A 25,864-nucleotide genomic window follows, 5' to 3' on the forward strand; every position below is an offset into this window, starting at 1 on the left:
CATGACAGCAAGCCCAAATGTGAGTTTAATAAGCCTCAGAGAGCTAGCTGGTTTGCTCAGCTGGTTAGAACAAAGCCTCATCACACCAAGGTCACGGGTTTGGATCCCTGTACTGGCCAGCTGCCAAAAAACAACAAAATAAATGAGCCTCAGAGAGTCCCTCCTAGTTCACCTCCTGGTCTTTCCAATGGCAGTGAAGCCAAGCTGGGGGGGTGGGGTGAGAAGAGCAGTTTGTTGGGGGGTTTTCCTGGTAAAAATTTTTTGTGAAAGTTTTTGTACAGGGACTATGCTGAGCTGCCATTTGTGAAGACTTCAAAATAAAAGATGTTAGAGGAAGCAAGTAGTCAAAGGCTTTTTAATGTGCTCATTTGGCCACCAATCTTGTTGCCTGCCTGGCAAAGAGGCCTGTCCAAGCCATTTCCCCTCACTGCTCTCCTGCCCCTCGCAGTTCCTCTTTATTGGTGCTAGAACCTAGTCCCACTTCTCTTGTGCCCAAAATCTCTTGGAAATATGTTAATGGAAGGCAGAGAGTAGTAGAGGGTCATAGTGTCAGAAAAACCTGGACTTGAATCCTGCTATGCCACCACAGAGCCATTCACTAAACCTGAGACCAGTGCTGTCCAACAGAACTTGGTGTGATGATGGAAATGTTCTATATCTGCACTGTCCAGTATGGTAGCCACTAGCCACATATAACTACTGAGCACTTGGAAGTGTGGCTAGTGTGACTGAGGAACTAAATTTTTAATTGTATTTAATTTTAATTAACTTAAATGGCCATGGGACTAATTGCAACCATATTAGAGAAGATCTGGAAAATGGGGAATTCACCCTCTCACAGAGGATCAGCATGTGATAAATGGATGTGAAATGCCTACATATAAGGTTCTCCTATTAAATTATATCCTACCTTGAAAGACCTTCAAAGGAAAGTATTGAAATAAACAGTCCTCAAGCACTTAATGTATTGACTTGGCTGGTTATTGTGAGTATGCCTGGACAGGCCTGATTCAGTCACAAAAGCACTGACCGGGGTGCTACTTCCAGACAAGGGTACGCCACCCCAACGCACACTGCCTGAGCATGCACCTGATGCAGGCTGATGTGCACAAGTTTGCTTCTTTTCCTCTTGTTTTTTGGTCCTCACTACATTAATTAAATAACTACATTCTCAGAAACCTACATACTTAAATTCTTATGTGACGCTATTTGACATATCCTTAATATGTTTCCATATAGAAAATGTTTCTCATTTTCTCCAGTTAAACTAAACTAATTGTATCATTTTGTACCAACTGCTTTAAACTACAGAGAGAACCTATCTGCACAGGTTAAAAATATATGAAGACTAAAAATTTTAAAAAATGAGGATTTACCCATTTTTAGAAACTCAAATCAAGCAGAACCAATTTTATTTTACAGTGTTTATTATAGGAAAGGTTATTGTTGTAAAACAAACAGTGATTTGGGTCCATATCTTCCATTTGAGTTTAAAACATTTTACATTATTTACAAAATAAACTGTAATTTTCATGATTGCCATAATTAGTGTTTTTCCTGACCCTTGTAACATAACAGTTTCAAGTAACTAAAAAATAAAAACATTGAAGACTAAATGTACTGATAAGTACATACTGAACACATTTAATTACCACTGTAATTAAAAAGTCCTGATCTTTATTTCTTAAGATTAAAATTCATTAACATGAATTTTACTCAAATGAATTGAATTTTACTCATGAAGTCACTCAGAAATTTCCGGGATTTCTCTGTTATCCACAATGAGTGTATGAATAATCCCTTCTTTCCGCTTCCCACTACTGACAGCCTTTATGTAACAGTCATGGTTCCCGATACTGAAGTGAGTTTCAGTCCCATCATCTACAAACTCACCCTAGGCCAACAAAAGAAGAAGTAATTAGTGTTCCAGAAACATTTATCCTTGTCTAGAGCATTAACAGTATCTAAAAGTACTGGTGGTATAATGAAATAACATACTAGTTAAATGTTAAGCTTTGCAAACTTAAAGTCTAAAGCTTGTATTTAGATGCTTTACGTTTCTGTTATGAATTGAAAGTTTCTTTTTAATAATCCCTACAATCCTTAAGAATCTTACATTTCAGGGGGAAAACAACATAAACCTCATGGTTATGTGTCTATAACATGTACTATGTTTTGAAAAATAACAATGGTAAACTTGATAATAAACATTTATGAGTTTCTTAACAATATACCGAGAACAGTTTATATGCATTATTTCATTGCAACCTCACAGTAACCCTGATAGAAGTACTTTAATTATCACCATTTTATAGATGAGGAAATTGAGGAACAGAGTGGTTAAATAGCTTGCTGAAGGCCCAGTCAGGAAGGGATGGAGTGTTCTTAACCACTCTAAAAATCTGATTCCCCAGAGGATAAGGTGACTTACAATAAAATACACAGACAACATAAAACCAAACACCATTAAATCTAGACCTGCTTTGTCAAATACAGTAGCCACTGGCCACCACATGTGGCTACTGAGCACTTGAAATGTGACTAGTCTGAAATGAAACATGCTATTTAAGTGTAAAATATAAGCTGGATTTAGAAGATTTAGTATGAAACAAAGAATGTAAAAGAATAACTTCTTACATTGATTACATGTTAAATAATATTTTTGATATATTGACTCAAATAAAATATATTATTAAAATTAACTTCTTAAAATTCTTTAATGTGACTACTAGGAAAGTTAAAATTACATATGAGGCTCATATCTGTGGCTCATTATATTTCCACTGAACAGCACTGATTTAGAGTAAAAAGATACGAGCCAAGCAGTACAGAAAAAAAGAAGAGGCTCAGAGGATAAAAATGAATTATTCCAGAAAACAAAGAAACCACAATCAGACTTTAAACTTGGTTATTAGCTTCCTGGCAGCCAAAGCAGACAGGGCAAGGTCCCCTAGATTAACATTACCTAACCAAAGAAAACACACAATGCGTCAGGGAGAAGCTTTTTCCTAGCTCTGAGAAGCATTTGGCCGATGGCTCTCTGTACTGAATACCACCACAAGTATGTCCTTGAGTGCAGTATATTCTTTGCACCCTTTTCTATATTGAGCCTTGGAAAAAGCCTTTGGAGGGCAGGGTAAGGGTTGGGTAATACTCATACAATCCCTGTAAGTGGCTTCTCGACAATTTGACAAATACATAAATTTTGGTCATGGTGCTCTGAGATGAAAAGAAAAAGTAAAAAAGCTGTAACTCACAGGCAGCATAAGCACAGTTTGTTGCAGGTGTGCACAAAACTGGGGAAGACTGCCCAGATACAGAGCTGGCCAAACTGCCCTTGCAAACTAGGTTGTAGTTACAATGAGGAGCAATTGGGTTATATAAAGAGCTATTTTCCAAACTGTGGTTTCTTGTCAATTACTAAGGACAAAGACATTGTGGATGAAAATTATTTTCACCTTATTTACTTATTTACAACCACATTCTTAATACCATAAAACAACATTCTCCTTAGATTTGCACTGGAGGATTCCTTGAGGGTGGGAGGGAATATGATTCATAAGTGCTGATTCTCCATCTAGAGAATTTCAGGGTAGGAAAGAAAGAACAGGAAGGACCAACAGGTGTGGTGTTAGGCACAGAGTAGGTATCTGACCCATGTTAATAGTAACTGAAGCTCTTCCAAATGGTGCCATAAAATGCTGAAGAGTTCTCCAACCCTCTCTGCATAAAAGAAGTCTCTACTGGTAGATTTAACCCAGATCAATTTGAGTGACCCCAGGATTAAGAAACAGCTATAAGAGCAAGTAGGTTCTAGGTGGTCTGCTGAATATATTCGTACCAGACCTCCTTTCCTCCAAGCACCTCTTCTCACTGTCCCATACCTATAATAAGTAAATGAAATAACAGCAGCAACTACAAGGTGCAGCAAGCTAAAATGTGACCAGAGAAGACAGCTTCTCATCTCTAGCACTGGTGGTCACGTCAGCATGAAAGACGAATACCAGGGACAGTACTCTCTGCTTGGCCACCAGGCCCCATGACACATGGGAATTTCCACCCAGTGATTCCAGCTCCTACTGCTACACTCCCTGCTTCCCACAATAGCCACCTCTGCTTCCACGCTCTCACCTGTGCACACCACTATTATTTCATTCCCACTTGAAATTCATTACTATATTCATGCCACCCACAGCCATAGCAATGCAAGCACCTGATAGCAAAAGCTGAACACACTGGACTCTAGATGGGGATTTCAGCGTGCTTGGCCACAATGAGTGGGGGAGCCTCTTTTTCCCTGCCTTGCCACTGCTGGTCTACAGATTCCACTTGTCTTCTGGGCTTCAAGACAGTGCCCTTTCCTGTCTGTCTACCTTCCCATCATCTGACATTGTGTGCATCACTTCTTTTTCCAAAGCTTCGCTTTTAGAAAAATACCATCTGCTTTGAGCACACGGTGTAAAGTATTCCTACTCAAAGTGTGACCTGTGTACCAGCAGCATTGGCATCCCCTAGGGAAATGTTATAATTTGCATTTTAACAAGATCCCAAGTGATTCCATGCTTGCAAGTTTGAGAAGCAGTGATATAAAGCACCAGTTAACATGGATAAACACAGGAGGAAGCCGACTTTTGGGGGAGGAATTTTTTAATATGGACTCTCTCGTTAGGATAGAGCCTGGTCCAGGAGAGGAAAGGTAGAGTGTAAGATTGGTGCCAGCTCTGAATATAACTTGTTTCCAAACTTGTTGCCCCAGGCACCATCTGGGAAAGGTTTTCAGAATTTGGAGTCAGGAGTACTTAATCTCTGTTTTGTTTTTACCAAGAGGACCTAGGTTAGTCATAAAATCTCTATAATTAGGAAATGCAGCAACATTTCAATGGTAATTTATACACATTGCACTTAAGAGTAATCAGAAGGTCAACTTACTGCTGTCTCCATTTTTTTACCATTGCACCATACATCCATAGTGTCTTTTTCTGAAAAAGTAGCATAAATTTTTACAAGTTATACTTTTAAGAAGTAAAGATAAAGTTAACTTTTCAGAATTATAATTTTAGAAAAAATTTGATATACTAGATTTCCAAAACTCCATTAATATTCCAAAACTCAACCCTTTTTCATGGCTTTGAAACTCTCCTAAAGTTTAAAGATGTGTTTATTCTTTGTTCACAGACAAAAATCAAAATGAAACAAAACCACCCTTTAAGAGAAAGTCATGGTCCCAGTAGAAATTGATGAAGACTTATTAAACAAAATAAGTCCTGAAGGACAATCTTTGAAGGAGGATGCATAAAAATGAAAGTGAGGAAGGAACTTTCTACACAAAATGTCCTTTAATATCAATGAGTAGATGATTCCCACTGCCTCCCACACTGACCCAACTGGACAATGGCACAGAAAAATCACCAAAAAAAGCTACCATAAGGTTCATATAGGATAAACAGTATGTCAGGTTTAGAAACTTAGTTTTCAGTTTCCTACTGGATGTCACAATAATCTCTATTCATTTTTATAATGATTTCACTTTGGGGAAAAATAATTGGATGATAAAGGAAAAAAACAGCTATAGATGGTGGAGTGCACAATATGGGACAATATGGAACAAAATGCTGTCACAACACACCTTTGCATCAGTTAATTTGCCATAGCTCATCTCAGAGTGGGGGAGTCTCCAAGGCCCCCGACGAGTGTTAGTGTCCTGGGGAGTTAGGAGGGACCACTGAACAAGAAGGCAGAAGATGAGCTTTGGGTATTATAACAAAGAGGAGAGAGAAGTGTGACCTGTATGTGTGCAAGGAGTACAAGGGTCAAAAACCTGCCTGGGGGTCAAGTCTGAGGTACCAGTCAGGGAGTTGATTCTGGTGGGCCATCTGCTCCAGGAGCACAGTCTGAAGGGGATTCTCTTCTCCCCACTCTTGAAATGGAGCCTCACTTAGTGGAGAAAAACCTCTGAGATGGTCTAGATGAAAATAGAGAAAGGCAGAGGGGTCCAGGAGATATGGGCAGAGGCCACCACAATGGCAGCCTGAGTAGGAAGCATCTATAAAACCCAGCTTGTCTTAACAGATGATCAAAGCACATAGCACTAAGGTAAACCACAACAGTGGTGAAAACTGGCACTTTATTTGGTATGCCTACTGAACATGTGCACACACTCAAATTTTTTATAATAGCTTATCGGCATGCCTCTAAGAAATACTACTAATCGAGAAGCAATAAAATATAAATTCCATAAAAGTAAAAAACACTTCTGCATGATTGAAAAAAACCATGTACACACATAAGCAGTGTCATACAATAAATGATAAATTGGGAAAAAATATTTGAAACTCATGGCACGAAGGACTAATCTTACTAATATAAAGATTCCTAGAAATCAAGGAGAAAAAGAGCAACACAAAAGAAAATAGGGCAAAGGACATGAACAGGCATCATCAGAAAAGAAACACAAACGGACCTTAAACATAAGAAAAAATGCTCAACTTCCTCAGTTTTAATAAAGGTAAATGAAAACAACATTGAAATGTCATTTTTCACCTAGCAGAATGTCAAAAAATCCAAATGTTTGGTAACATGGTCTGTTGGAGAACTTGGGAAGAAACAGCTAGTGAGAGTACAAAATGGTAAATGTACCATGGAGGGCAACTGGGCAAAAATCTATTAAAATGGCAAATACAATTATTCTTTGATCCAGAAATCCTACTTTCCCACTTCTAGAAACTTGTACTAAAATAACATGTGCACTGTATTCCAAGAGGCATGTGAATGAAGCTATTCAATTCAGCACTGCTTCTAACAGCAACAAATTAGAAACATCCCAAGTGCCCATCAGTTGCGATGAGTTAAACTATTTATTACTGAAATTTACTCTGTAGCTATAAATAGTATGAAGTTCTTCATGTACTGATATAAAGGATCTTCAGAATATACTAAGTGAATAAACAACAGAGAACAGAAGCTACTGAAACAAGGCTTTCAACAATTCTGAGAGAAAATGATTTTGAAGTTAAAACTCATACTCAGCAAAAATATCAATTTAGCATGAGGGCCAAGTAATGTTTATTTTCTAGACGCCCTTTATCAGGAAATTACATAAGGATGTATTCCAGTAAACAAAGATGAAACAGAGTGGTGGGTTCCACAAGTGGAGGAACCAAAGAGTTCAGTGGATGGCCACCGTGCAACAGACGTGGAACCTACCTGCTTTCAAACAGGAAGGCAACGCACTCCCGAGAATGAAAAGAATTCCAAGCAACACAGAACATGAGTAAAAATGCTAACAGACATTAGGAATGTGGGCAAAGAAAAGATAGGTATCAACTTCCAATAAGAAAAAAGAAAGCCAATCAAGAAAGCCTGAAAAACGAAAAACTGTAAAAAAAAAAAAAAAAAAAATCCTGGTCCACCCAAGAAGCAAACTAAGATGGGGTATAATTTTGAGCAACTGGTAGATTATAAAACAAAAACCCATTTGATCTTGACACTAAAAACAACTTCCTTCCCCACACTGAGCAGAAAGTTCTGGGAGGAGAAACCAAGTTGAGTGGCACAGGGGGTATGGTAATAAAATAGAAAAAGAATGTAAAAGCCCACTGTAAAAATATCTAATCACAATATAAATGTTATTTATTGGTTTTTAATTTTCGAAACCACCTATAGAAAAAAAACAGAAGACTTCATTATGCCCATAGAACAAAACACATATATTAACTACTTTGACAATATAAAAGAAAATGTAGAGGAGAGAGTTGGGAGATGGTAAAGGTGGGTGAGGAGAGGCAGGGGGAAACTAGAATGTTTATAGCCTCATCTTACACAATGGAGAATGAAGTAATTTAAAAGTTGATGAGGGGGCCGGCCCCGTGGCTCACTCAGGAGAGTGTGGTGCTGGTAGTGCCGAGGCCGCGGGTTCGGATCCTATATAGGGATGGCCGGTGCGCTCACTGGCTGAGTGTGGTGCGGACAACACCAAGCCAAGGGTTATGATCCCCTTGCTGGTCAGAAAAAAAAAAAAAAAAAAAAGTTGATGAGGAAGATGGTGGTAGGGACAAGTAGCAGCATGATTTTTTAGTTTCCCCAAATTCCCCCCCCCCACATTAAAACAGACAGGGCAACAAAACAAAGCCAAAAACCCATGAGCAGTATCTACACCACAAACTCTCCCAAATACTAATAGGTGGGGGGAAACTACGGACAACTGTAAAACCTGTATGGTATCAGCCACTGTGTGGAGGGAAGGAGAGAGACACAGCAGGGTCTCTGCTGGAGGTAAGAATCCCAAAACAGCTTTCCCACTTCTAACTGGAGAGCTGGGAGGGCCAATCTGTGAAGCACAGCTGAAACTGGAAGCAGGTCTGTGCAGAGGTCTGAAAGGGCTAAAGCAGTCTTCGCCCCATGAACCCTCAAAACTAATGAGCCAAAGCTCCCTTCCAGCACAAAACCACACATTGAGAAGAAACTTCTGGGAAGAGAAACCAAGTTGAGCAGCCCAGGGACAACAGAGTAAAGGAAAGAGAAAATCCAAGAAAAAGTAGCAGAGGAAAACACAGCAGGCAGCTGTATGATTTTTAAACACTATTCAAAAACAATAGAAAAGAGAATTCCAGAATCTAAAGTTTAAAAAGCTATCCAAAACCACACTTCTTTCTACAAATTCAGGAAAGCCAATTTCATGTAAAAATGAACAAAGACCACTGAGCTCTAACTCCATTTAAAAAAATATATGAAAAAAGAACAGACTACTATCATTAGAGATAATAAAAGCATAAGAAAGACATGCCTGCAAAACAGATAAAAACCATAACATACTATTTCAAAATTAGCTAAAGAAATTAAGAAAATCATAAAAGATATGAAATAACAACATAATAAGAATTAGAAAAACTCTGAGAAATGAATAGAACTCAGTAAAGAAATAAAAATCAATTCAGAAATGAAGACTAAACTAAAAGGAACACAAAGCAAATAAACACAACAAATAATTCCATAAGAGAAGATTTAAGGAGGAGAATTTTTAAAAGCAAAAAATAAAGATAAAAAGACAAGCCACAGACTGGGAGAGAATATTTGTAAAACACATTCTAATAAAGGATTGTTATCCAAGATATACAAAGAACTTTAAGACTCACTGATAAAGAAAGCAAACAACCTGATTTAAAAGTTGTCAAAAGAGCTGCACAAATACCTCCAAAGAGGATACATACAGATGGCTAACAAGCATATGAAAATATGCTGAACACTATGTGTCATGAGGGAACTGCAAATTAAAACAACGATGAGGTATCATTACACACCTTTTGGAAGGGCTAAAATCCAGATCGCTGACAACAGCAGATGCTGAAAAGAATACAGAGCAATGGGAGCTCTCCTTCATGGCTGCTGGGAATACAAAATGGTACAGCCACTTTGGAAGACAGTTTGGCAGTTTCTGACAAAGCTAAACAGTCTTACCATATCATACATCAGTCGAGGTCCTAGGTATTTACACAACTGATTTGGAAACTTACATCCACATAAAAACCTGCACATAAATGTTTACAACAGCTTTATTCATAATTGCCAAGATTGAAAGCAACCAAGATATCTTCAAAGGTAAATGGATAAACAAACTGTGGTACATCCACACAATGAAACATTATTCAGCAATAAAAAGAAATGAGCTATCAAGCCATGAAAAGACATGAGGAAACCTAAATGTATCTTGTTTAGTGAAAGAAGTCAGTATGAACAGGCTACGTACTTTATGATTCCAACTACATGACATTCTGGAAAAGGCAAACTACAGAGACAGTAAAAAGACGAGTGGTTGCCAGGGTTGAATAAGTAGGGCACAGGGGATTTTTTAAGGCAGTAAAACTGGTGTGTATGATACTGTAATGGTGGATATACAACATTATGCATTTGGCAAAATCCATAGAACTATACAAGGTAAGAGTGAACCCTAATGTAAACTATGGGCTTTAGTTAATAATAATCCATCAATATTGGTTTGTCAATCGTAACAAATGTACCACACCAATGCAAGATGTTAATAATTTAGAGAGAATTAGGATTTACTCATTCTGGTAAAATTACTAGACTTAAAAGAAAAAGACTGAGATCCAATCAAGATGGTGGAATAGACGGTCCCCAGCCTCACTCTCTCCCACAAATCAACCAAATTTACAACTATAAAAATGTAACATCAGCCAAGCTGGGGCCGCTGGAGCTCAGGGGAAGAGGAGGAGAGACCTACGGAGTTCATGAAGGTGGGAGAAACTACGATGAGGGAAATAAAAAGCTGCTCTTAGCATTTTGGGTGGCAGCTGCTTTAAGGCTGGAGCTGCTGAGTGCATGGAGCAGGAGCCGGCAGAAGCCGCAGCTGTGCCCTTCGGATGGAGTTACTTGGAGGCGGCAGGAGTGAAGAGGGCCTTGAAGGCCCGCAGGACAGCAAGACCACTAATAGGTTTCCTGTGGACCCACAGAGGAGGAAGGGGCCAGAACAACTAAAAAAAGGGAGCCGTTCAGGGGCCGGTGAGTCATTGCAAGGGACCAGCGCAGGGCCCTCCCCATGGGAAGTCACTGCAGCACAGGTGGTGGGGGAGACAGGCCCACTGGGAGAACACTGGAACACAGCAAGGACAGCCGACCTGCCCCCCCGCCCATCAGCACAGGACCACTCAGAGGAGACTGGTCAAGAATGCAGAATTCCATGGGGTGCAGTTTGATGAAAAAACTCAGGCCCAGATCAGAGATTCTACAGAACACAGATCCACTGGGTCTCTGGAGAGCCAGAAGTACCTATAAGATCAACCATTAAACCCTGAGCTGCACAAAAAGCCTTCCCTAGGGAATCAGCAGCAAAGTAGCAATTTAAACAACCACACAGCTCAAGTACTGGTTCCCACAGGAAGTTCCCCCATGTTAGAAGCAAAGGACAAAAAATTAGTTCCGGCCCAGGCACACCACCAGCACCTTGCGGCCTGCCTGGGAACCAGAGGCTTGGATCTGGGGACCAGACCCCACTCCCACTTCCAGGCAAACTGCACCAGTGCCTCGGGGCCAGCACAGGGACCCAAAGCACAGAGAAGGGGACTGGACCCCCCTCCCACAAGCAGGCACACCACGCCAGCACCTTGGGGACTGCCCAGGGACCCGAGGCAGAGAGAAGGGGACCGGACCTCTCTCCCACAACCGGGCATACTGAGCCAGTGCCTTGGGGCCCACCCAGGGACCCGGGGTATGGAAAAGGGGACCGGACCACCCTCCCACAACCAGGCATACTGAGCCAGTGCCTTGGGGCCCACCCAGGGACCTGGGGTATGGAGAAGGGGACCAGACCACCCTCCCACAACCAGGCATACTGAGCCAGCACCTCGGAGCCCACCCAGGAACCCAGGGCATGGAGAAGGGGAACTGGACCTCTCTCCCACAACCAGGTACAACATGCCAGCACCTTGGAACCCACCTGGGGACCTGGGGCATGGAGAAGGGAACTGGACCTCTTTCCCACAACCAGGCACACCGTGCCAGAACTTCAGGGCCCACCCAGGGACCCGAGGCATGGAGAAGGGGAACGGACCCCCCTCCCACAACCGGGCATACCAAGCCAGCACCTTGGGTCCCACCCAGTGACCTGAGGCATGGATCCAGGAACCAGACCCTCCTCCCACAACAAGGCACACCATGCCAGTACCTCAGGGCCCACCCAGGGACCTGAGGCAAGGAGAAGGGAACTGGACCTCTCTTTCACAACCATGGACACCATGCCAGCACCTTGGGGCTCGCCCAGTGACCTGAGGTATGGAGCCAGGGACTGGACCCTCCTCCCACACCAGGCACAAAACGCCAGCACCTCAGGGCCCACCTGGGTACCCAAGGCATGGAGAAGGGGACCGGACACTCCTCCCACAACCAGGCACACTGCACCAGCACCTCAGGGCCCACCCAGGGACCCGGGACATGGAGAAGGGGACTGGACCCCTCTCCCACAACTAGGTACATGGCGCCAGTGCCTTGGGGCCTATCCAGGGACCAGAGGCATGGAGAAGGGGACCAAACACACCCCACAACCAGGCATACCGCCAGTGCCAAGGAGCATACATACCAAAAACAGCACCTCCACGTGGGTGGCCCACCACAGCCACCAGAATAACCATGACTGCTGCAAAAGCAGCTAGACGCCACAATCACCACACAGATGGTCCGCCAACCTCTGGAGTGCATTGACACAAGAAGAGTCACCAGTAGAGACAAAGAAAAGAAGAGGATGTCTCTTTCCACAAAACCCATTTCAGAGTGACAGAAGAAGCATCTGCTCTATGATAATATTGGGGGACCTGATCACATCTCAGCATTGGACAGATCATCTAGGCAACAAATTAACAGAGTAACCATTATTCTTTCAGAAGGAAAGAAGAAATCTAGGGCAATTAAAGGGGGGACAGGAGGGAAGGGGAGAGATTGGACAAGGAGCATAAAGAATAATTATGATTTGTAACAATATATATGCTGGTAATATTGATTTAAACAACATATCTCAATGTTCAACCCCAAAAATATGTATAATCGATTTTGATTCAATAAATAAAATAAATTAAAGGAAAAAAAGAAAAAGAAAAAGACAATATATTTGGGTATCCAGGCAAAAAAAAGACATTTTTAAGGGAAAGAAAATCAGATTGCCATCAGACTTTTTGACAGTAACACTTCATGCTAAGAGAAAGTGGAGTAACATATGTAACATACTTAAGGAAAGAAAATGTGAGCCAAGAATATCATATCCAGACAAACTGTCAAATTTAAAAGACTCAGACAAATGTCACCAATATGCAACAACTTAAGGACTATTGGTCCCATGAATCCTTCCTAGGGAATAAAATAGACAGCAAGTTTCAGACAACCAAAATGATCAGAGATAAGCAGTAACATAATGACCTGAAAGCAATAAACAAAGCAGTGAGATTTTTTTGTTTGTTTGTTTTTTTTTTTGGTGGCTAACTGGTATAGGATTCAAACTGGTTACCTTTGGGTTATAAGGCCACGCTCTAAACAACTGAACTAACTGGTCAACCCTCTGAAAGCAATAAATAAATATTTACTTGTAGAACTAAGTGTAGGCTGGAAGAGAAAGAGCACAGTATATATTAGCTGTACACTCTGACCATGTAACTACAGTAAAACTGGAGAATGATATACAAAAAAAAAGTTTTAATTTTTTTGAGTAATCATCTTAATGCTGATAGTACGGGTGTTGTTAACTGAGATTAGTACATATATAATGTGGCATAAAGCAAAATAGTGATTATATGATATTCTAATTGTATCATCCTCTGTATCCTTAAGAAGGAGGATTCTCAGTGTGGAAAAAGGAGATACAGATGTCAGATGATGTTAAGTAAAAACCATGTATTCCTGAATTTGAATATAAGTATCAGTATGAACTAATAAAATATTTTATCTTTAAAAAAAGTCTTCCCCTCCCTTTATCTATTTATGCATGTATGTAACCTCCTTGCTCTGTCCACTGAAAACCTAGAAATAATGAATAAGCTCTTAGTACATGACAAGATTATGCTCTTAAAATACTATATTCGTCTAATAGAAACCAGGGCTTCTTAGAGAAATGGTGATTCTAGATGTGGGTGGAAAATGTTCAAAATGAGCCTGGATCTCTTGTCATACGAGATAGCAAGGAAGCCATCAAAGTCTACTGAGGGTATGTCAAAAGGACTCAGCAACTAATGACCAAAAATGGGACAATTTGAGCATCAATAAAAATAACTAATGCATTGAAACACATCAAATTATTTAAATCCATGAGTTAATACTGATTTAAAAAACCTAAATGATCACTTGTAGAGGAAGATAAGACAATACAATATTTTGAAAGCTGGTGAATAAAGGGAAAGCAGTCATCCTGCATTTTCTACACAAAATGTACCATGTGTAACCAAACAGTAGACAACAGGAAGGCTCTAATTAGAGAAGTATTCTGGCTAATAAACAAGGAATGATAGAACCAGAGTATCACTATTTGGCAAGCACTTATGAGTTAAAGAATCTAGGCACTAGGCATTAATGCTTGCCAACATCAAAAAAAGAGTGACAGATAAATATTACATGCTTCCTGATATAGCAAACTATTATGTAGTTTTGCCAGGAAAAAAAATTAAACATAAATTTGATTAATTCTTCAGAGTCGACTCTCAATTTACAGGAAATACAGAAAACAGAGAAACATCACAGGTATACAATCAGAAAAATCCAGACCATAGGAAACTCTTAACAATGAACTGATCCAGTTTCTTTAATAAATAAGCTTGGGGCTGGCCTGTGGCTCACTTGGGAGAGCATGGTGCTGACAACACCAAGTCAAGGGTTAAGATCCCCTTATAAAAATAAATAAGTAAATAAGCTATACAGGAGTTTTTGGTTTCTTTTTAAACTATGTGCACTTATTTGATAAACATTTTTCATTCTTAAAAAAAAAAAAGGTATTTTCTAGCATCCAACTAGACGTGGGTTCTTTAAAGATGTAGACAAGGTTTCTTTGTCTATACATTCTCAGTGCCTGGCACGCTAACTGGCATTTTGTTAAGTATTCAATAAATATTATCTAAATCAATCAATGAATTAATAAGATGATCGAAACAGTCTTAACTTAGTGATACGAGAAGCAAGAAATACTAGGAATAACCAAGAGAGAGAAAAGGTTACTTTTTTTAAAGAAAATCTACTTTATCCGAACTTTAACTTTGATGATTTTGATCTGATGTAGTCCTAAACCTATCTCTAATTTCCAACTGCCTATAAGACATACTTATAAAGAGAAATACCAAATAATAACAAATGTCTACATCAATATTTTTTTTTTAACCTAAATTTTTAATCCTCAACTCCATCACTATAAAAACCTGGCTCTATGATATCTTACATATAAAACAATGAGTTAAGTGAATACTTCATTCACACAGGACACATTAGAAATACACCTGCACTTACACCCGCTCTCCTATTCAATGCTCTCATAAAAAGTCGGGATAGTTAGAGGAACTAATTAAACAGCAATCATAAAAAGCAAATAAATTCTGTAGAAATGGCACTAACTTACCCAAAACAACTCTATAGTCCTCACCATCCAAGTGTAATACCCAAGTATTGGTGGTTTTTGATCTGTTTTCCATATACTTCTTGAGACTTTTCCCGTTAATTTCCAGAGTATATTCATAAGCAAAACCAGTGACAGCATCTATATTTATGGTTGCTTTTGTCTTTGCAGCTCCAACACAAAAGGTTTCTTTGCCCACTAATTTGAACATCCATTCTTTTCTTATCTCTTCCTAAGTAATAAAATATAAAAGTTTAAAACACACAAATGGAAGAAAAATTAAAAATTTTAGAAATAATAATGTAAAGTGACCAAATGGCAATGCCATTTAGATGTACTTATATCAATTCATGATGCCAAGGTTTTAGAAAATAAAGGCATCTTAAGTTTAAATATTAGGTGTTATAATCTATGGATTCTATAACTATTATTAGTTTGTTTTATACAGCAAAATGATACAGGCTAAAAACATAACAATAATCATTATAAGAAAAAAGCCCTGAATTCACGTATGAAGAAGCTACATTAACAAAATCAAGCTTCTCTGTATACCACATTTTACAAAGTAACATTTTTTTCCTACCTTCCCATCTACGTATACTACTCGTTTGCCTGATGTCGTCCCATGTTCAAATTCAATCTTGTGGACTCCGTCACTTAAAGCAACATCCCAAACAGCTACGAGATCTGTCATTTTTTCCAGACTGTATGGAGGGCTAAAGAAATAAAATAAAGCAATTATAATGTGTCAAAAACAGTAATAAAATAACCAATTAATACTTCCAAGATGAAAATGCCAGATTTTTTAAACCCCTAAAATTTCAAAGTATTAAAGTGATATCACCTAAGAAATCCTACTCACAGTCCATGTAACTATTTTCTCCCTTATTCACTCTTCCTTTAAGATGCAACTACTATATATGGGTATATAGTCCGATTAATTCCAAACAAAGTCACCTTAATATTGATAGGATTAAGAATCTATCAGTTTATCTTGGACAGTATTCTAGGCTAGGCTGCAGTACAGTGCATGGGAAGGTCAGTAAAAAGCCTCTATTCCTCCCTTCAACCTTTCATTTAAAAAGCACAGTATTTAATTTTGGTTTTTCTTTTTCAGATCCAATCACTCCAAAACAAGAACTCTACAAACCTTCCATACTTAAATTAATGAGTATGGACTGGTTTTTTTAAAAAGCGTAGTAATATATTATACTAAGACTGAGAAAAAAAGCAGTCATGGAAGAAAGAACCTATAATAGAGATAAAAATAATTTTTAAATGTAATAAAAAATAGTAATTCTTGGCATTACTACAGGAAATCTTACTTTAAAAATAAAAGATTCTAGTTTGTCTAAAATTTCTGGCACAATTTAAACATACAGGCATACTTTTGATATTAATATTTTTATATAAAATATATAATGTGTTCTATGTGAATGACATAATACTTCAATATTGATATATTTAGCTTTAAGAGAAGTAACATTTATTACAGTAATAATCATAGCTAACAGCTATTCAGTGCTTACTGTACGTCAGTCATTGTTCTAAGAGCTTTACATATATTAACTCATAGAATCCTCACCATGAAATGGGTACTATTAGTATCATTATTTTACAGATGAAGCTCAGAGAGGCTAAGGGTTTGCCTGAGGTCACAATGACATTAAATGGCAGAGATAGGATTTAAACCTAGGACTCAGGCTTCAGAGCCTACTGTCTTAACTGCATCTTCCTCTTTGTTTATTCTAATCTCCTCTGTATCCTCTAAACCAGAGATAGTAAATGGATTTTACATCATTCTGAAGTGGTTGCCAAGAACTTTATGCTGAGAAGGATTTGGAGACCTCACATCAAGGTTCTATGAAAAAGGATGCCACATTACTGGTGGCCCTCCTTGCTGCCAGGTATTTACTACCCCTGCTCTAAATCATAAAAAAGCATAAACATGCATTCTGCAATTTTACAAAATGTGCCTTTAACAGAGTAGCTGGGTAAATGACTCTTCTGAATGATCTTAAAAGTCTTGAAAATCTCAAAGGCTAGTTTTATTGCAATGCAAGACATTTACCTTTCATCATCTTCAAAGATAGGACTGTCATCTCCAGATGCCATGTTGGCAAAACAGTCTTTAATCCAATTAGCAGGCAGGAAAGAAAAAAGCAGAATTGCAGCAAAGAAAGAATGAGAGCAACGAAGGTGACATCTACAAAGGGTTTTTCTACTTTGCAATCCATTTCTAAATTGCATGCAGTTTCTCATGAAACAGCTTCTACATACAATAGAATTGCAATCTTTAGTTTTCAAAGAAAGAAGTTAAATCATGAAAATCAATCATATTTTTCCCTGTTATGGATTTATAATTTCTTAAAAATATAATTTCTTAAACCTAGAGAATAAACTCTAGTTTATTTCAAATATTATAGCATATCAGAGCTGCAGGAGACCCAAGAGATCCTCTGTTCCATTCTTCTCGAATTGAAGCACCAGAAGCCCCAAGGGTATGAAGCAGTGGGATCGGGGAATACATAAAACGCCAAGATAAACATGACATCTTCTGGGAGCATCAGTGTTACAGGTGGCAACTAATCTAAAGTGCATTATGGTGGAATATAATTTTTTAATTTTTTTTTGGTTTGGTAACTTCAAAGAAGTGGTGATTGTGCAGCAAGCAGCCAGGAATAAACTGGTTTGCTTAGAGTCAACTTAATTTACCTACTTACCTGAGCCCTTTTTTACTAGTGCCGATAATGAATCCACAAATGTTAGGTGGCTTGCTCAGGGTCCCCAGCAGTGCCCAAGCCAGAACTGGAACCCAGTACTGTGCAATGTACTAAACAGTAACAGGGCTGCAGCGCTAATTAAGTTTTACTAAAATCAGAACCACACACATATTCACACGCATAGGAAACCTTCTCCACAGTTGAAGTTTTGAGATTAACAGTTGCACCCCTGATATTTATTTACTATCATAAATTCAACTATTTTTTTTTCTCCAAGACCTACCTTAGGTTAACCCTTCCCTTTATAGGTGTCTTTTCCATATAGATGACCAAGGGTGCTTTCTCCTTGTTAAAAATGGGAGATTACCAACTCTCTCTGGCTGAAAACAGCCAGAAGCCATAAATTGTTAAAAATATGTTAAAGAAGAAATTAGCACCCATAAAAGCAATCCAATGGACAAGAAAAGCTAGGAATTTTAGAATAAAAACTAGGTAAAGATTTATACCTAAAATAAATCGCTCTTTTTTTGTTAGAACCATACAAATTCGTGAATTTTTCTACTCTCAAGAAGCCCTAGGATATCCACTATGAAACTGGAGGATATTGTGCAATTATAGAAATAAAAAGAATACACAGCAATAGAATAAGCCAAACAGCATAATATAAACTTTGATAAAACATCCTTTGTAAATCAGAGTGCAGTTAGGGATATTATTCAAATTTTGCTCTGTAACTTTTAGACTCTAGAAAGTTCAGTAACACAGCATTCAAACCTGAAAGAACTATAATGTTTTCTATTGTAAGGAACTTCATATATTACTAAATCACACAAAGATATGGCATGGTACATTTAAACTGTAATACCTTTTCATATAGAATATAAAACATAACAAATTGGAAGGGAGGTTAGAAATCAAGACCACATTTTTTTTTTTTAAGATGACTGGTAAGGGGATCTTAACCCTTGACTTGGTGTTGTCAGCACCACGCTCTCCCAAGTGAGCAACCAGCCATCCCTATGTAGGGATCCGAACCTGCGGCCTTGGTGTTATCAGCACTGCACTCTCCCAAGTGAGCCACGGGCTGGCCCGTCAAGACCACATTTTAAAAAAATTTTTCTCTAGACTATCAACATTCATTTGTAGATTCAACAACTATTTATGGACTATTTTAAAAATAACAATTTTCCCCCACAGATATGTACAATTGTTTCAATTAAAAAATAGCAATTTTCATTCTCCAATTATTGATAATATACATTATAGGAGAGAATTATATACAATGGTCAGAGAAAGCACTGAAGCAATTATCTGGAAAATTTGAAGCAATCCAGTTCTACTTAAATAACTGTATGTTTCCTACTTATATAACTGTTTGTAACACACATCACATAAACTGTGATGTTTCTTCTTAAACACAAATTCACAAATTAATGTTACTCTCTTTGCTTGTTTTTCTATAGGCCTGCTTTTAAAGGACTGCTTTAACACAAAGTTAGCAGTATTTCAATTTTTCTTGTCCGTGTTATCCAATATTTTAAACAAAAGACTAAAAAATTCTTTTTATAAATAATTAATAATTATAAAATATTTTTATGATTATTCCTGGGAGATTTAATAGCATATTTGGCTTATACAAGGCTGCAATGCTTCAAATTTTGTACCATTTTCAAAGGCAGAGATTAACTGAAAAAACTGCTTTCTATGCAAGGATTAAAGTGAGTTCTGTAAGAACCATAGCCAAAGTATGAGACAGTCATACAGTTTTCAGCATTGGAAAACAAAAACAATGATATCAGCTATTCTAGCCTCTCTCCCTCCTTACGAGGAAATCAGGGTAAAAAGACACCCTTCCAAACGCCACCCCCCACTGCCAATCCTGGGTTCTTACTATCTACCCAAATTTCTAACAAGGCTGTGGAGGACCCCAATAATACACACAAAATAAAGAAAAACTTACACCTAACCCCACCATAAAGAGTAATCCCCATCAACAAATCCCATCTAATGTTTAAGAAAAATGTCCAAAATTAAATCTGCCTCCTGCTTTTGGGCTTCTCTTATCATAGAAGTTTCACTATAGTCTTGAGACCTCTGTAACTTTACTTATATTCATCCCAATCTCCACACTTTAAAAATTTAATTGGGGGCCGAGCCTGTGGCGCACTCGGGAGGGTGCGGAGCTGGGAGCGCGGCGACGCTCCCAGCGGCCGCGGGTTCGGATCCTATATAGGAATGGCCGGTGCACTCACTGGCTGAGTGCCGGTCACAAAAAAGAAAAAATAAATTAAAAAAAAAAAAACCCACAAAAAAAAAAAAAATTTAATTGGAATTGCTCTCCTGGCTCAGAAGAAGGGGGGCACATGTAGAACACACTATAGACAGCCATAAATGCAACTGACTGACAGACTGACATCTGTTTTTTTGCTATTCCTATCAGGGGAAAAAATTTTTAAAACACTAGCCAGTTCACCCAATGTGCATAAAAATATGCCCACTGGTGAGTCTTTTAGGGAAACTTGAAATAAAATTGAGATTTAGGCTACAGGGCTGAAACAAAGTGAATATGAATACAAATGATTATTCTAAAACCTCAACAGACACTAAAGCACAGAGATCAATATTTATTTAAACAGACTTTAAAATACTTTGGACCATATATTGATTTTTCATTTTGAGAATATCTCACAAAAAAACCAACTTCCTTCATAACTGGTGACTTCTCTGGATGGTCCACACGAAGTCATATCAGCTTGAGCAAACATAATCTATTCATCCAACAAATAGTTAAATGCACACTAAGTGTTTTCAAAGTACTGCAAAGTCAAATAGATGTTTTAAAACATTCTGTATGGTTTTGTATGGTTTGCAGTGGCTATGCTCTATTTATTTTCTCAAGGGGAAGTGTACCTTCACAACAAAAGTTTTCTTATGATAAGTGTCCATGCTTTAATTTTTCCATTCAACAAGCATTTATTTGAGCCTGCTATCAAAAGACACTGTACCAGGTTCTGTCAGGAATTTGAAGAATATGCCTCTATCCTTAAAGAATTTATTCATTTCAATTAGTGTTCAGTCAACATAAGAACTAGGTACTCTTCCCAATTTCAAAACTTACTACAAAGGTATAGTGTGATACTGGTATAAAGATAGACATATAGGCCAATGGAATAAATTGAGAGTTCAGAAATAAACCCATACATCCATGGCTAATTGAGTTTTGATAAGGGCACCAACTGTATTCAGTGGGGAAAGAATAGTTTTTTCAACAGATGGTATGGGCACAACTAGATTTTCATATGCAAGAGAATGAAGCTGGATCCCTACCTCACACTATATACAAAAGTTATCTCAAAGTGGATTAATGATCTAATTATAAGAGCTAAACCCACAAAACTCTTAGAAGAAAACATAGGAGTAAATTTTCATGACCTTGGATTTGGCAATGGATTTTCAGATATGACACTTTCAAAGAAAAAAAATAGATAAATTGGACTTTGTCAAAATTTAAAATTTTTGTGCATCAAAGGACATTTTCAGGGCAGGCCCATGGCTCACTTGGGAGAGTGTGGTGCTGATAACACCACAGCCACAGGTTTGGATCCCTATAGAGGGATGGCCGGTTAGCTCACTTGGGAGAGCGTGGTGATGACACCACCAAGCCAAGGGTTTAGATCCCCTTAGCAGTCATCTTTAAAAAAAAAAAAAAGACATTTTCAATAAATTGAAAAGAAAACTTGTGGAATGAGAGAAAATATTTGGAAATCATATATCTGATAAGGGTTTCATATCTAAAACATATAAAGAACCCCTATAACTCAACAACAAAAAGACAACCCAATTAAAAAATCGGCAAAGGACGTATACAGATATCTCTCCAAAGAAGACATACAAATGGTCAATAAGCACATGGTCAATCTTCATGCCTTCTAGGAGAGCTATTTTTCAAAAAAATCAGAAAATAATGAGTGATGGTGTAGATTTGGAGAAACTGAAACCCTTACAGTTTGCAATGTAAAATGGTACAACTGCTATGTAAAACAGTATGGCAGTTTCTCAAAAATCTAAACACATGGTTATCATATAACCTAGCAATTCCATTCCTAGGTATATACCCCAAAGTATTGAAAGCAGGCACTCAAATGGATATTTGTACACCAATGTTTATTGCTGCACTATCCCAACAGCCAAAAGGTGAAGGACAACGCACATGCACATGCCCATTAACATAAGAATAGATTAACAAAAGTTATTCAGCCAAAAAAAGAAATGAAATTCTGATACACAATGAGCTTTGAAAACATTATGCTAAGTGAAATAAGCCAGACAAAAAAGGACAAATATTATATGATTCCACTTACATAAAATATCTGGAATAGGGAAATACACAGAGACAAAACATAAATTAGAGGTTTCCAGGGACTAGGCAAAGTGGGCAGAGAAAATTATGGCTTAATGGTGAGAATGTTTCTGTTTAAGGTGTTGAAAAGTTTTGGAAATAGAGAGTGATGACGATTGCTCAACATTGTGAATATACTTAATATCACTGAATCATATACCTAAAAATAATTAAAATGGCAAATTTATGTTGTACATATTTTACCACAACTTAAAAATTAATAACATAATACAAAAAATTGAATTGTACACTTTAAATGGGTGAATTGTTTGGTATGAGAGTTATATCTCAATAAAGTTCTTAAAAAACAAACTAAGTGCCCTGCAAGTAGTGTTTCTTGGAATGCGATTATACATGTAACCAAGAGATGATCACATCTGTCCCAGTCCCCAATTTTTTTTTTTCTTAATTTTATTTTGTCGATATACAATGTGGTTGATTATTGTGGCCCATTACCGAAACCACCCTCCCTCCTCCCTCTCCCCCCTCCCACCCAACAATGTCCTTTCTGTTTGCTTGTCGTTATCAACTTCAAGGAATTGTAGCTGTTATGTCTTCTCCCCCCGCCCCGCCGTTTTTTTTTTTTTTTTTTTTTGTGTGTGTGTGTGTGTGTGTGTGTGTGTGTGTGTGTGTGTGAATTTATTTATTTATTTTTAGCTCCCACCAATACGTGAGAATATGTGATATTTCTCTTTCTGTGCCTGACTTGTTTCACTTAATAGAATTCTCTCAAGGTCCATCCATGTTGTTGCAAATGGCAGTATTTCATTCGTTTTTATAGCTGAGTAGTATTCCATTGTGTAGATGTACCACATTTTCCATATCCACTCATCCGATGATGGACATTTGGGCTGGTTCCAACTCTTGGCTATTGTAAAGAGTGCTGCGATGAATATTGGGGAACAGGTATACCTTCGACTTGATGATTTCCATTAATCTGGGTATATTCCTAGCAGTCCAGTCCCCAATTTCTACTTTACTCATTTGAATAATGAGAAATATCTGTCACACATAAATCTCTAAGTCACTAATTTGATTTCATAAACACATCATATTATAAATTCATCCAGCATACCAATAGTTGTAGGGTACTTATATGCCAGGCACTGAGCTAGGCACTAAGTTACAGAGGGGGACTCTGGAGAGACCAAAAGATTAGAGCACAGCAATGGGAGTGTGGTTGTAAAAGGAAGCAGCATAGGGCAGAATGCACCCTCAGAGGAATGGTCCTAGCCCTGCCAGACCAGGAGAAATGAAGGATTTGGTTTAAAACTTCGGAGGAAGGAATTAATCCACTGTCATTTGGTGTGTGTGTTATTTTTTTGTTCTTATTTTTATTTTTCCACTGTCATTTTAAAACATATTGTACATGCATTTAATTTTCAAGATTATGTGACCAAACTGGAAAATAAATATTTTTCTAAAAAAAAGAATTTCCTTTATTTTTGCACAGATTTTTAAATGTAAATGAAAAAGATGGAAAAACGGGCCGGCCCGTGGCTCACTCGGGAGAGTGCGGTGCTGATAACACCAAGGCCCCGGGTTCGGATCCCATATACGGATGGCCGGTTCGCTCACTGGCTGAGCGTGGTGCTCACAACACCAAGTCAAGGGTTAAGATCCCCTTACCGGTCATCTTTAAAAAAAAAATAAAAATAAATAAATAAATAAAGATGGAAAAACAAATTCCATTTATTTTCATTGATCAGGTTGATGACACACACTTGAAACTTTTTAAATGTTTTCAAAGAAAGCTTTTTGAGTATCTCAAGACTTAGCCATCAGCATAATCTTTTAGAATCCCTTCCCGAGTAATCCAGTACCCATATTTCAGAGCATGAGTTAAACATTAAAACATTTCCACTGTTTATCTAACTCCAGCCTGAATTTTGCCTCAACTGAGGTTTAAACATAGTGGACCGCAATGATGTGTGGAAGCTAAACCTAAGTCAGTTTAAAAATTACTAAACAGGTTGGTCTCAGTGTAGTGTTTACAGCAAATTGATCACAACCAAGTAGAGATTTCTTTGTTCTTTCTCCACTCCCACTGCTTCACTTGACTAGCTTTTAAAAAAAAAAATTACTAAGATGCTCACAGTTGCCTTTTCAGCAAAAGCTCCAGGTAAGGCCCAGCCACAAGACAGGCCACTCGTTTAACAGGTGTGGACACCGGATGCCCGACCCTGGTGAAGCACCAGGGGCCTCTAGCAAAGCTGCCCAAGAAGTTCTTTGACTCCGTACCTCCTTGAGCCAGGAATTCCCAAATGCTACTGAGTGGAGGGAAAAAACGAGAGTAACTTCTCTGAGGGCCATTTCTCAATATATACCATAAGCCTTATGAGGGACTCATTCTAAAGAAATAATCACGCTCAAAAAGCCAGACGGGACCGTGCTCAACGAATTACGTATTGTAACAACTAAAACCTGAAAACCACCTGTGTGTTCACCATCAGGGAGGGACTCCATGCATCCAGTCACGGCCATGGCACGCGCGGGGACGGCTGCGGGCGTCATCGTGCCGCACAGAAACGCAGTGTACTGCGGCCGACAGAAAGGTCGTGGAGGAGTACTGAACGCCGCGTGAAGTGCGCCCATGCGTCACCGAGAGAAAGCGGCCCAGGTACTGCACTTCGTGCCCCACGGCTTCATGCTTACGGAAAACGCGGGCCAGAAGGAAATACCCCGTAACCGGCTCGTTCCCAGGGAGCAGGGCTACTGCTGATTTTCGTCCTTACTTGAGCCTGTTTCGTGTTTTCGACGGCGACAAGCATTATCTCCACAGTTTGCGGACAGGCGAGGCCGGCGCGGCGGACCGCAGGGCCTGGCCCAGCAGAGACGCCCTCCCGCCCTCAGCTGGCTCCGCGCCCAGCCGCCTCAGCCCGCGGTCGGCGGGGAGCCGAGCGCCGCCCCGAGGCCTCGGCCCGGCCGGCCCCCAAGAAGCGCCCTCGGAGGGCGCCCGCGCAGGCCCCGCGCCTCACCCGGCCGGGCCTCACCGCCCGTGTAGACGCAGCCCGCCACCCGCCGCCCGCGGCCCACAAATGGCTCTCCGCCGGCGCCGCCGCGGGGGCTCCCGGGGTGCGCAGCGCAGCCGGCCCGAGGCGTGGGGGTGGCCCTGGCGCGCGCCCAGCCCCCCGGTGGCTGTCTCACCTGTGCGCTGTGGCTGCGGCAGGCTCCGGGGCGGCCGCGCCGAGAACCGGGGTGTCTGAACTCAGCCTCGTAGGCCGCCTGGCCTGGCTCCCTTCGCCGGGAAGCCGCGCAGAGGGTGTGCAAGCTGGGAGCTCTGCAGGCTTGAGTGCCAGACGCGCCCACTGCTGGTCGCGCTGCAGGTCCCCCGGGGCGCCCGGCGCGGCCCGCCACCTGCCTCTCTGCTCCACAGACCCAACTCCCGCCGCCCCCGCCTGCTGCTGCCGCGGACCGCTTCGCCCTCTCCGTTCACGCCTCCTCAGCCCGCACCAAAAACATCACCAGGTCCCAAGTCCCGTACTGCACACGGCCACCCAGCCGACGAAGGTCCGGCCCGTATGGCTGGTGCCGGGCTGGACACTGGGGATAACCTGCTGGGCAAAAACTGACCCGGACCTGCTCTGAATCATGCGGAGGGTAGATCGGAACATGGCATTCGCTCCCTAAAACCTCTGTATAGAGTCTCCG

General features: G+C 39.7%; 1 protein-coding gene across 2 annotated transcripts; it reads right to left on the reverse strand.

Annotated features, from left to right (window-relative positions):
- Positions 1-1,641: 1,641 nt before the first annotated feature.
- Positions 1,642-25,579, reverse strand: FAIM (Fas apoptotic inhibitory molecule). 2 transcript variants are annotated; one of them, XM_063114856.1, is made up of 6 exons: positions 25,361-25,579; positions 17,163-17,220; positions 15,675-15,807; positions 15,095-15,323; positions 4,930-4,979; positions 1,642-1,894 (listed from the first exon to the last, which is right to left on the reverse strand). In XM_063114856.1, exons 2-6 carry the CDS (start codon positions 17,204-17,206, stop codon positions 1,745-1,747), a joined length of 606 nt encoding a protein of 201 aa, XP_062970926.1. In that variant the 5' UTR covers positions 17,207-17,220; positions 25,361-25,579; the 3' UTR covers positions 1,642-1,744. The 2 variants fall into 2 exon arrangements, with proteins under 2 accessions (XP_062970926.1, XP_062970927.1); XM_063114857.1 differs by lacking the exon at positions 17,163-17,220.
- Positions 25,580-25,864: the final 285 nt, after the last annotated feature.

Source organism: Cynocephalus volans, chromosome 11 (assembly GCF_027409185.1).
Source record: "Cynocephalus volans isolate mCynVol1 chromosome 11, mCynVol1.pri, whole genome shotgun sequence".
NCBI lineage: Eukaryota > Metazoa > Chordata > Mammalia > Dermoptera > Cynocephalidae > Cynocephalus > Cynocephalus volans.

Bases quoted from the DNA above. Each gene is read 5' to 3' on its own strand.
- FAIM (XM_063114856.1), bottom strand. From the start codon at position 17,206: ATGGCATCTGGAGATGACAGTCCTATCTTTGAAGATGATGAAAG. The intron at 15,808-17,162 runs GTAAATGTCTTG...TTATTTCTTTAG, and splicing joins ATCTTTGAAGATGATGAAAG to CCCTCCATACAGTCTGGAAA. The intron at 1,895-4,929 runs GTAAGTTGACCT...TTGTTGGCCTAG, and splicing joins GTAAAAAAATGGAGACAGCA to GGTGAGTTTGTAGATGATGG.